This window comes from Mercenaria mercenaria, chromosome 1, assembly GCF_021730395.1.
Source record: "Mercenaria mercenaria strain notata chromosome 1, MADL_Memer_1, whole genome shotgun sequence".
Lineage (NCBI taxonomy): Eukaryota > Metazoa > Mollusca > Bivalvia > Venerida > Veneridae > Mercenaria > Mercenaria mercenaria.
The window spans coordinates 2,582,004-2,595,781 of NC_069361.1; the positions used below are offsets into that span (position 1 = coordinate 2,582,004).

The following is a 13,778-nucleotide window of genomic DNA, read 5'->3' on the forward strand; positions in this document are numbered from 1 at the left end:
AGTATCTATATAAAAAAAAATAACCATGCAGCCAGGGAGCCAGGCTAGGCGTTGCACAAAAAGTGACGTCAGGGGCCATGTTTGTAACACAATAGCAGAAAACACGAACAATATGGCGACAAAGTAAAACCGGAGCTCAATCGCATATATCTTGAATTTTGTAAAATATAAATTTCAGGACGAAATTTCGCAAAAAAAAAAAAAAAAAAAAATAGGGCGCATTCCACCTTAATCTCTTTGAATGTTTTGCAGTTTGGACTAACATATTTAACTGCTAATTTTAAAATAATGTTTCTATTAAAGTAATGTTTTCATATTTTCAAAATATGTCTTCCAGCAAACCAAGCATGGCCTTAAATTATTTATATTAGATTATTCTTAATGTGGGACTTAATAGAACTGATAGGATATGAAGAAAGTGTAGCTTCAACGTTGTCGAATCTGAATATCACTTTTTATTGACTTGTTCAAAGTATAGCCATATTCGCACTAAATTTTTACCAAATACATCGTGGCCAAATATTAACCTTTTCAATAGACTGATTTCTTCTATACTTCAAAAACTGGGAAAGTGAAGAAGCTTTGTGTTGAATTGTATAATTTATATAAGGTGACCACAATTATATTTGATAGATTGTCTAGATATATTGTTAAATATCTTCATGTATGTGCACATTGTGATTAAGATGTAGATTTTTTTTCTGTTCATTAGCCAAAGGCAAGTTATTGTCGATTTTTGCTAATAAATGTGCTGTTGTTGTTGTTGTTGTGGTTTTTATTATTTTTAATGTACATTGTATATGCTTATAAAATAGGGATGTATAATTCAAAGAAATACACTCATATGTTGATCAATATGAATGCTAATATGAATGCTAATTTTTCTAGTGTATTTAATCAAACTGATATTACTGCTAACAATAATGAAACCAATCTTTTCCAGAATTTTTGAAATGAGTATGTATACACATATCCTTGCTGATGACCGTGTCGCGTGTTCACAAAGCAGTCTTCGGTCTCAGCTGAGTTTGAGCTTGAAATTTTATTATCAACTTTAACATTTCAAGACTTAATTCCAATTGAAACTGACCATCAATACTGAAAAGTCATTTGAAAATAGTTATTAACTTAAAAGTTTGTTTTAAACATGCTATTTAGATATAAATGACAAATAAAGATTCATTATCAAACTCAGCTGAGACTGAAAATGTTTTGTGAACATGGAGCCAGAACAAAATGTGTCAAAACTAAGCATTGACAAGTGATCAATGCATGCTGAGGATTGTTTCAATTCGCTACACATTGACACACACCTTGCTTTCCCATACAGTGATAGTATATATTAGCTAACAATAAAATCATCAAGAGGGCGCAACCCGAGTGAAATAATTGGTATTACGCATCTAAACGACAAACAATGATTTTAATCACGCGCTAATCACTATTTCGATTCTAACACGTTATCAAGAAGAAGAAGAAGAAGAAGAAGAAGAAGAAGATTTTATTCAAGACTTGAGCTGAAAGCTCCTCATCTAAACATACAATATATCAAATATATAAGGTCAAACTATACAACAAATAAGTATCCACACATTCAAAAAATAAACATTCAAAACGAGAGTAACAGTTCATAAATTACAAAGCTTCAAAGCATTAATAACTATTTCATGTTCTATCATTTAAGAAATTGTCTCTAATTTTCAAGGCACAATGTATATAACATGCGAGTTTATTTACCACTTTTGCGTTAATTGATGAGATCAGATGTATAATTTTTTGCATACTATGGTGCTGAAAATAATATTTAGCAATATAACGCTTTCTGATTGTTTTATATTTCGGACACACAATTATAAAATGATATTCGTCTTCTATGTCATTACTTCCACATACTTCACAAGTTCTTTCAGATCTGTCAATTCTATACCGACCATATCTACCTGTCTCAATACGAAGTCTATGAGCACAAAGCCTAAACTTTGTTAATAATTGTCTATATAGTCGATTTTGCACAACACTTAAGTATTCCTCATAACCAAAATTTTCTTTAACATATTTATACACAAATAGAACACTATTTTCATTCACCCCATGTTTCCAGTTCTGTATAAAACTATCAACAAGACGCTGTTTAAAGTCAGAAATAAATACATTTACGGTAACATTATATGGATAATCCCATACATAACCAAAACCGTTTGTAGTAAGCATATCTTTAACATTAGATAACCAGTTTATCTTGCCACTAAGCAGATCATTTTTTAACATAAAATACACATTTTGTAAACCAATATTTAACTATACGAACAAAGCTATTTATATACAATGGAAAGCGACCTAGTTCCCCATAAATTCCAACATTACTTGTAGAGATTTTTACATTCAACAACTTTTTGCAAAATTTTAAATGTATTCTTTCGATGTCTTTACATTTAGTATATCCCCACACTTCTGAGGAATAATTTAAAATAGATGTTACAAAAGAATCAAATAGGCTACACATCGTCTTAGGTGTAAAATTAAATTCTCTAGTATTACAGAATAAAGTGTTCATAGCTTTCAACGATTTCCCAACAAGCATCTGCATATTTGAGTTAAAATTACCATAAGAGTCAAATACCACACCTAAATAATTAAAACTGTCAACTATTTCGAGTCTTTTACCATCATATGACCACACTTCATTATTACGAACTCTTCCACGACGTCTGAAAACCATCACTTTTGTTTTGTCCGTATTCACTTGTAAACTCCAACGGTTACAATATATACACAAGTCATTAAGGCTTTGTTGTAAATCATCAACATCATTTGAGAAAAGAACCATATCATCTGCGTAAAGAAACATTATAAGAGTAACATCATCAAAATTTAAACCACTTCCGGGTCTAGACCCAATATATAGTTCAAAGTCTTCTATAAACATAGACCATAGTAACGGTGAACAAATCTCGCCCTGCTTTAAGCCTACAATTGTTTCCATAAAATCTGAGTATTTATTACAATGTCTTACTCGACAACGGACATGTTCATACATAGATCTAACTATTTGTAACATTTTCCCACTAATTCCTAGTTTGTACATTTTAAACCATAATGCATTTCGGTAGACACTGTCAAAACACTTTTTCATATCTATAAAGGTTGCGTACAAACGTTTGCCATTACTTAAGGAATTTTGAATTAAACCGAACAGTCTAAAGATGGCATCAGTTGTTGAATATCCCTTTTTAAAACCAAATTGCGAATCAGATATTATGTTATATTTAGAGCACCATTTTGACATTCTAGTATTTAATATGGATGTGAACACTTTTGCGATCACGCTCACTAACGTTATCCCTCTATCAAGGAGGACAATTATGTACGTCCTTGACGATATCAATCAAATATGTGCCTGATTTCTGCTGATTTCTTATCCAGCGCGCTGCTATGCCGTCTAACGCCATGATGTAATAATTCTGAACGAAAAATGATTTTACATACTTGAATGTATTATGTCTATATACATTTTTATTGAATAAAGATTGTCATTGTTTTCCTCACAATTTTGTAAAGGTGGCTTGTTCGTTAGAGATATTTGAAACGTGAGACACTTTTACAGTCTGATCGGTACTCTCCTTGGGCGGAGGCTTATAAACTATTGACGCTATCAGGAAAAGGAGAAATCCACACATCTTGAGGACCATAAACCACAGCATTATCCGAATACCCATCGTGCTTTTATCATAAACCCAGCACGAGCCTTGTGTGCCACATGTATCTTGCCATATCGTGCACGTGCTGTCTATGATGGCGCCAAGCAGGATAGGACCCGGGGTTGTTCCTGAAATCATAAATAGTAATAAAAGTCAACTTTGACCATATCAATTTCTTTTTCTGAATGGCCAGTTCCATCATCTTTAAAAATTTAATAGCTAAATACTTTATAGATCTAATTTGACTTCTTTTTAATGTAAATCACAATTACCGCCCGGATATTCTTAAACGCTAACAAAGGTAAAAAGAGGTCAGCTTGATACAGTCTGTTAGGTACACCATTTAATCATCGCTGTAACTCGATGGGACGTTTCATCCCTTTTTAAAAATGTTCAAAATGACGTTAAATGACCTGTTTAAACATAATTAGAATGAGGATTTCTGACTATTTTCTCGATAAAGGGTCTGTATAGCAGGATGGGTCACCATGACATATTTCATTCCATGATCGTTTTAAAATAACTAGATTCTCGCCGCCCTTAAATCTCGGTTGACATGAATAAGGGTTCATCAAAAATCATGACTTTGTAAGAAGAAAAATAAGAAGCAGCCGCTAACTTAGTATTTTCAGGAAAATAGAAAAATTGTCTTCATTTTGCACAGTAATACGAAAGCAGTGTGAGCCATGTTACTTACATTGAAAAATGATGTTACAATACATACCAACAAGTCTAACAAACAGAAGATTCACACCAATACCAACTGAACGCTGCTTATCTGGCACACATCTGTAACAATATTAGATCCGTCAAGTTTACTGAACAACAAAACAATACATGTAATAAAACAATGACAACAAAGAGGCACATCCCACGTGTAGCACAAGATTATACTATCACAGATCTGTATCATGATATAACTTTAAAAACATTTCTCAGATCTCTAGTCTCAATAGCTCAGAAAAGATGTTGCTTCTTAATTACTAGTTACGGCGTCGTGCCTGACACTGCCAGCCTTCAATAACAAAGCAAATATCATCTGAAAATAGCCACAACTAAACTTTTCCTAGGTGTATTACAGACTTAGGGAGCCCCTCTGATTCGGAACCTCTGGAAAGCAGAAATCCCAACAAAATGAACAATTTTCTTCATGAAAACGTTCATTCTATTCAAACTAACCCCCGCTCAACACTAAACGTTGTTCGTTAGAAAGGGGTTTCACTGTGCTGGTTTGTGTTATACTTAACTTTCATCCAAAAAGCATCACCAACATCTGCCATAAGTAAACAGAAATGTTTTACCTAAATAGTGCTGTTACACCTGGAGACATTGTCGCAAATGTAAGGATCATCACTACTAGGAACAGCACACAGAAAACCCAAACCCAGGCACATCTGCCAGAGCACAATCCCGGGGTCATACTATAATCGGAGGTGTAGTTAGTCATTGTGGTGCTTGTTAAACAGGAACAGTTGAAATAATCCTGAAATGTGGATTACGACTTTCTAAGATTTAGGAAATAGTATTTTGATTTATCTAACTAAGCCCTACGAAGAGGTTTCGTTGCTACATAAAAATCTGCTTGTTGCCATAGTTTTAAATTTTTCAAAAAGTGCATCTCGTGTTGACAAGGACCTTTTTAAGGAAATCTTACTACTGTGTGGACAGACGACACTATAAAGAATATGAACTTTATTTTTAACGTTTCAACCCCTTCCCCAGTCTAACTGGAAATTGTTACATGCAGATGGAAGACAATATGGAGATCACAAACGCCAATTTTTATCTATCAGTCAGTGATATATTTTAGTCCGTCCGTCTGTATGGATGTCAGTTACAAAATAAGATGTTTTGTTCAATAGATGCGTACTTTGCGGACATGTTTGTATTTTAATGGTTGCAATCAAAAACAATGTGATTCCTACAGCAATAAAATAGTTAATATACGCCAAAATATATCTTGCAATGAATCTGGTTAACAGATAGGCAGATAGAAAGCAACATAGAGTATAGGCAGGTCATGTTTTACATGTTATGTAATGACAGTCAAATATGTTTAGATAAAAAATTATATAGATCTTTGTTTTCTTAAATAAACAAACTTCATAATATGTTATTTAAACTTGCACAAACAACTCACTTTAACCCCATTCTGTGTATCAATCGACAAACATCCAGCATGACAAGGTGAAAAATATACTACATCCTGTACACAGACTGGTTCAAAACCTTCTGTTGAACAACCACAGTCCAGATTGCAACTCGATACCAGTCCAGACGCTGACTTCCTGTGAAAAATGACGAAGTTTTATAAAAACGAAGGCTATCAAAATGAAGAAATATGTAGTTCTTACTCGATACTTCGTAAAAGTGATAGTGTGCTTTTAAATGTGAAATTAAACAGAACAGTGAGAATAATTAGATATATGATTTACACGCATGCTCGGTATGTATTTGTCTTACTGCTACAAAAAGTTCTCATAATGACATCCCACCAGAAAAGTATTATCTTGGTGAAAAAGTCGCTCACAGTTGATCACAAATCGAACTATTTGAAACGTTGGCCAATTTTAAGATTAATCTCTTTCTTCTATCCAATTAAAAGGCAGAAACAATCAGTGAAGTCAAGCATGTATATTTTCAGACAAACCTTTGGAGTGCTAAAATGGTCTTTTCTTTAACTGCATATTTACTTTGTTTACAGACTAAAATAGACTGCAAATGTTTAAATGGATCTCATTGCATTGGGGCAATTCATATTAGGGGCAGCTGGTTTCTGTAAACAGATGGTATTTACCCTACGTTTGCCGGTTATATATACAAAAGCATCAACCAGCTACTAATCCTTATCGTCTTAATAGTGGGTTGTGAATGGTGAATTAGTTTTAAATCCTCCTGGATTTTCTGAAACTGGGTTTTTATGAATGGATAACCTCTCATAAAAAAGAAAAGTATCATCCTCAAATTTTTATGTCACTTTCATGGCGGCCATCTTGAAAAACAAAATGGCCGCCATTTTTGCTTTTAATACCTTCTAAATGTTGCAGAAGAAGGGTTTAAATGCATATATGCGCACAATGCTCTTGTTTTAATGATTTGTCTAAGCTCAGATACAATGCCAATTTTTTATCAACATTTTAGGTCATTTCAGCCATTTTTTATTTCAAAATGGCCGCCATTTGCTTCGAAGGACCCTGTTTTTCCATTATTTTTCGAACAATGCATCTTGAATAAACAAAAGGTTAGTTTTGGCTTGGTATAAATGCTAATTTATGATATGTGGTATATTCAAGATTTTTAAAACTGTGTGACAATAGTTTTACATCACTATGTAACTGCTGTAATTTACGCTACAAGAATCTATGTTACACAAATATGAGTTTTTGTTTTAAAAGAAAATTTTACAACTAGTGTCATAACTGTGTTATTCTGTGCAGGATTCATTACCTTTGTTTGAAAGCATATTTTCTAGTACAGTTACAATGTACATACTACTGCATCATGTAATGTCCGTGAAAATAATACGTTACCAAATTATTACAATAACATGAGTTACCAAATTATTATAGTACATGGCGATTTGTGAGGATATGGGCCGCCGTGAGAAAAAATATTAAAATATGTAGAGACCTATGCCACATTGTAGATTGAAGTAAGTTATTGTTATTTCCCATGTATCTCTTTCTGGACATGCAACTAGAAAAAGAGAAAATAAGAAAGGCAGAAAATGTATGACCGTGAAAAATTACAGATGGCAACGTCCTTGAAAACTATATATTTACTGAAGGTAATGTTCATTCTATTCATTCTAGCAGATAAAACACTTTTATGACATAGAAGATGGAATTTATTATGCTTAAAATTTTAAAAAATATCCAGGAAAGTACGAAAATGACTAAATAACGATATTAAGTGAGCAAATATTTGTTTAATGACGCAGTATGTTCGATTAAAATAAAAAAAAAAGTCTTACGTTTTACCTAAGGACATTTATAGTACTAAAGCCTAACAACTTGGGTCCTTCCAATGAACAGGATTTGGCCACTCCTCACATCCCTGAAGTATGTATTTTTAAAGTTCGCAGAGATGATCTTAGATTCTTAATTGCATGTAAAATCATATTAAGCTCGCTATATAGATAATTTAACCTCTTATACATGTCCAACTTCTAATTTATCTAATCATTTAATTTCGCGTCGAACTGCTATTTTACACAACGTGAAAAGGTACTGCGACTAAATTTAGGCTAATTCTGCTAAAACATTCTTAATCCGTATAAAGTCTTGCAAAATCTAGAAAAATTAAAATCCAATCCAATTCGGTAGTTTCATATGATTTCTTTGCTCTTTACACCTACTTACCAAATAATCTAATGAATGAGAAAGGAACTGTTTTTAAAAATTAATAAGATACACTTTTTGTACATTTAAGCCTTTTTCCATGTGAACCTGTGAGGCAGTATGTAAATCCCTCTCCTTTTTTGAACAACATTTATGTCCGGTTAGGGAATGCAATTCTTGGAGAGGTAATTAATATTTTGTGAGAACTATCTCTACCTAGCTTGACACAGACTTTTTCGAATGAATTAGGAAACATTATACAGGGTCAGGTGCGATTTCTTTATTAACAATAATGCATTCGTCATGATGTTTTTAAATACGGACAATCCGTTGTTGCCCAAATAATTGATATTTTTATGCCGGGGAGGTGCAGTTATTAAATGAAACTAACAATGCAAAGACTACAGTACTGCATCGCATGTGATTGACATATCTCTATATCAAAAATCATTTCAGTTCACAGATTTACTCGATTTTTTTCTCTGTTTAAATGGGGATGTTGCCCATACAAAATTTTGAAATATATCAGCCCAAGTAAGTATCTAGTATTAGATACCTGGTTTGCTGCACAATAGCTTTATAGGTTAGTGTAGGCGTACATTTATTAGCGCGGCAAAGAATTAGCGCAAACGCAATTTTTGATGAAATATCTAATTAATGCGTGGACGTGAATTAGCGCTCCCGTTAATTTCTAATTTTAGCGCTGTCCGAGATGAGGCTCTCGGAGATTTACGGAGATTCACGAAGATTTTCGGAAATAAACTTAACCGTCGGCAATTTTTATGTAATGTGTTTCTGCTGTAATTATTGTAATACGAATCTGACTGTTGACCCTATGTACCAATTATGACTTTAAGGTAGTGTGCCGTGATGATACTTGTATTTTTTCAATGATACTTTCAACTGTGCTGTAGCTTTATGTTTACGTACAGTATATAAAGTATAATGGGTCTATGACAAAACAGCGACAGACAAAACATCGACATGACAAAACGCCGACGCGACAATTGAACAATGCGACAAAAGATCGATATGTCGCATAGTGTCGTGTCGGCATTTTGTCGCATTTATGGTCGAAAATAATTTTGATCATACGATTATCATTCATAAGCATTTACGTGCTCTAATGCCCTAAATGATCCGAGTATTGAACATCTTTACAATAAATTGACCGAAAATAATTTTATTATCATAATTAATAATTCATAACTTTGATCATACGATTATAATTTATAAGTATTTAAGTTCTTGTAGAATTAGTCTAAGAGCATGTATAATCGAACGATGAAATGCTCCAAGTATTGGCTTTCTTTATCGTCGCAATAGAATGAATATAATCATGTACAAAAAGAGTGAAAACACTTTCATCTTCGTCCATAGTGATGGAGTTCGTTACTTCACAAAAAAAGAAAGTTACAACTTGTGTTTGATGGATATATTTTTAATAAGGACAGAAGTCGTAAGGATAAAGTAGTAAAAACGTATTGGCGATGTATCATACAAGAATGTTCAGGTTAAGCTGTAACCATCGGGGAACCACCGAATACCGAAGATGCTCGAGGAACAAAACGCTATACCATCATAGAGGCCCTTAGAATTACCAATATCTAATAAACAAACTGAAAAAGAAAGCAAGAACTTACTCTTAAAGTAATTCATAGCGGCAATAAGCACGTTATTATTGTAATTTTTTATACGCGATCCGTTTCAGGCCTGTACCACCATAAATAACCGAACATGAGCGAATATGGGTTTTTTAAATGTGTATTATATATTTTTGGATTAAATTGATCATAGACATCAAAATACATGGACGATCATTTCTGAATACATAATATTTTTATAAGTATACTAACTGAATTACATCTGCTGAAAGTTTTTACCTGTGAGATTCGTGTTCGTGGACTGAAATAAAAACATTGCAAACTTTGGGCTTAACAAGCTATCAAAGAACAATAAGTGAAGGCAAAAAAAACAAACTAAAAAGGTATATATATATATAACTGCACTTGAAAAAAGACAACGCCGATTATTATGAAATGAATACCTTCCTAGGAGATATAAACAGGTGTTACAAGGAAGTTACTTGAAGGTTATCTATCAATCATGACATGATGACCAAAATTAACGACGTTTGAGACAATGTGGCGCGGCGTTAGTGAAATTCTATAGTTTAACTACAGGAAGTATTCGGTGGTTATTTTTTGACAACTCGTATAAACGGTTATGGCGTTGATTTATAACAATAACTCTTAGGCTAATGTTTCCATCTAAATAATCAAATAGTTAAAAGCGATAGTATTGTATACAGGATTGTCAAATTATCTCTGTTTTATTGTTTTATGCTTTAGTTCATAATTACTAATATATACAGTTCAACAACTTATGAATGACAAATACATCGGTTTTAACGGTACAATGAAAATCAATCTATTTATATAAAGTTTGCTATGATCAAAGGAAATCGCACAACTTGAGTCGATACATTCTCGCATACCAGAGGTCTACCGTGGTTCCCCGGGATTTTGACGAACATCTGATGGATGAGAATGGAGTCGATACTGACATTTATAATCCACTAAATAGACGTTTTGTTGTTTTGCCAATATCTTAAACCTTACCGAAATAATGTCTTGAATTTTGCAGAGTAAGGGAACGTATATGTTTTTTTTGTCATACTTCAATTAATTGGAATGAATTTAAACCATATTGCTAACATTTTTCATTATTGACTAAATTACAATTATCTTACGAATATGAACATACAGAAATGCAGAAATGAGCCGTGATCTGTAACATAGAATGATATTATTTGACACGAAACTTGTCTAGTATGACCTAGTAAGTCCAAACTAAGCTCTTTGTCATCAAAATTGAGTTGTTGTCACATAAAAGATATCAGTGTTGCACTTAATCGAACTGGTATTAACTGTGTAAGTTTGGTCAGTACCTGACAACAGTTTTCACAACTGCACATTTTAATATCACCACCCATTAATTGAACATTAACCGTAAATGTTCGAGTCTTGATCTTGATTGTCTGAAGATTTAGACCGAACCTTGCAGATATGTGTAAAAATTTCAAAGTAATTTAACCCTTGAAAATGAAGAAAAAGTGTAAATAAAACATATGTCGATGTTTGTGTCGATGTTTTTTGTCGAGCTTTTGTCGCGTTCGCGTTTTCTAATGTCGGCGTTTTGAAATGTCGATGTTTTGTCTGTCGATGTTTTGTCGCGCTCCCAGTATAATATTGCCTACGTAACTGTATTGTCTTCATGTATTTAATTATAATAATCTGCGTGCTTTATATTCTGTATACTAGTTATAATTTTTATATATATTGTGTAAAAATAGTTATAAAAACGAGATTATCACACATCCCCTTTGTCCTACATGCATTGTGTCTTAATACAAACGTTCACACCTTTCCGTAAACGAGCGACTGCAACAACGGACATGCCCGAAGGTGATACGGAAATCGATAACAACTTGATCAAATGAGAAAAAAACACACAAACTACAAGCTTAAATATTTTATTTTGCATGATCATATATTTAAAATAATAATATGAACAATAAACAGGAATATCATACGAACCTTAAAATATTAGCAAGCAGTGTAACTAGTGCAAACTCTCAAGAGTATTTATTTGATCTTTAATAAAATAATTATGAACTATGTGTCTTGCTAGTTTACGTGCATTCTTATCTTTTCATTATAAGAATTATAAGAATACTTAAAGTTATTTCACACAAACATTTATTTAACTTAAAAAAAAGAGAAAAAAAAAAACCTTTTGAAGAGCGATCCTACCGGACAATAGTAAATACCAAATCTCTGTCTAAATTTCGGGAATCAATGTCGACAGCTGTGCCAGTGGCACAGATCAGAATTTAGTCGTATGTTTCCCCGTTTCAATTGGCAATACATTGGAAAAAAAGATCTGCCATATACCAGTAATTGCATTGTATGAACAGATACAGCTCAGGACATTAACCGCGAAAAAGGGATTTTTTTTATATAAGTCGCAAAACAAACTGATGGTTGATAAAAAGTGCTACAAAAGTTCAACTTAAAGAGAAACAATTAATCAAAGGCATGAAATTACAAGTTCGAAAGAAATGCATTAACAGTTCTAGATAAAAAAAGGAAGTATTGAAATGAATTTATCCGTTGATGGTACGTACGGGCATAATTCACAGACAAGTAAAAAATCTCGATAACTTTATGGTACAGTATGTTGATGGTCATACTTAAATGTCAAAGTATAAATTGTATGAAATAAACCGTAAAAAGAACATCTAAGGCAGCAAGAATGTAACCGAGAAGAATATAGTAGACGATTTTGGCGGAGTCTATTTTTAGATTATGAATATTTAGTAATTCGATTCTACAATATGACATGTAGATTAGGAGTTAGATAATTTGAAACTATTATGTTTTTGGAGGTCTGTTTATACAGCTGTATTCACTAAAGATTGACTTAAGATGCGTAAAAACATTGGCAAGAGGTTATTCTAATGGTATGATGAGTACAACTTTGTTCTTACATACAAATTAATTTTAAACAAGTTAATATGATAATAATAAAATAAAAAACGCATTTCACTTCATTTAATATACTGAAATGAATGTCAGTTTGTAAGCACTTTAAAAATATATTTTTTTTCCATGCTTTCTATTTTTTAAGATAATAGTTAGTTTCATGTACATGATGTTATGCTCGCCTAATATACATGATTCTGTGTATTTATATTGTTTAATGTCCAGTTCTTATGTAAAATTAAAGAATAATATAGTGTTGATCATATTTCATATACTATGCCAAAGAATTTAAAACACTTTTTTTATAGCTCTTTGACTATGCAAATAAAGAATAAATACGTAATGTGTTCTTTTTTTCGTTCCGTATTTTACATTATGAAAAACAGAATTAAGCCATTGATGACTTATTTCTGTTGCTTGTTTACCGGTACTCAAATTGGTTGTAAAATAAATCACCTTCCCACTACGTTATTACAGGAGATCTCTAATCTTAATTCTTGTTTTATTATGATCGCTCCTGATATGATAAGCGGAGATAGCCGACCTAACGATCTAAAAATATCCGATAGTGATGATATTAGCTGACGGTCGAAGGAGACAACAAGGTATACGTTGATCTCATAAAAGGAAGATAATAGATCGATTTTTGCCCAATTCTTCAGTATGATGCCTTTGATGATACCCTTAAATCCATTACCTGCTCAGTCAAGTGTGACATGTTCACCATAAGTGTTCCTTCTCTTGAGAAGGAACAAAAATAAAATGTTTTACCTAACCCGCATTTTTTTGAAGATACTGTGCATTCAGCCTTTGTCAGCGGATGTACACTTCCTCTTTTATGTGTCTAACATAAAAGTGAACAACGCCTGATAGTCGTTAATAAACTGGTATGAAGCTGCTTTTATATATTTCTGCTTTCCGATTCGTCGTATCTTAAATATGTTCTTCTTTCTGCAACGGCATGATAACATGCGTAATGGTTTGTAAACAAGCTCTAAGTCCCTTGAAAGTATGAATAAATTAATCAAAGTAACAGAAGACTTGGTTTGACAGAGTTTGTTCATGACAGGTTTAGAAAGGAAGATGAAATACCCCTTGCACCCCAGCACCTGCTTTAGCGGAAATGAACTCCAGAATGTTAAAGGAACAGAGGGTTTTTTTTATATAATTATTTACCACATCATTTTTGTGTT

The 13,778-nt window shown here is 32.7% G+C and overlaps 1 protein-coding gene across 5 annotated transcripts in view; it reads right to left on the minus strand.

Moving 5' to 3' along the window:
• Positions 1-1,486: 1,486 nt before the first annotated feature.
• LOC123545171 (solute carrier organic anion transporter family member 4A1-like) overlaps positions 1,487-13,778 on the minus strand; it is a 43,712-nt gene continuing 31,420 nt past the window's right edge. For all 5 annotated transcript variants that reach the window (XM_045331500.2, XM_045331498.2, XM_045331501.2 and 2 more), the window contains exons 11-14: positions 5,839-5,986; positions 5,000-5,181; positions 4,423-4,487; positions 1,487-3,826 (exon numbers count right to left, since the gene is read on the minus strand). In XM_045331500.2, the coding sequence (XP_045187435.2) occupies positions 3,543-3,826; positions 4,423-4,487; positions 5,000-5,181; positions 5,839-5,986 (679 nt within the window). In that variant the 3' untranslated portion in view covers positions 1,487-3,542. The remainder of the gene's footprint in view (positions 3,827-4,422; positions 4,488-4,999; positions 5,182-5,838; positions 5,987-13,778) is intronic.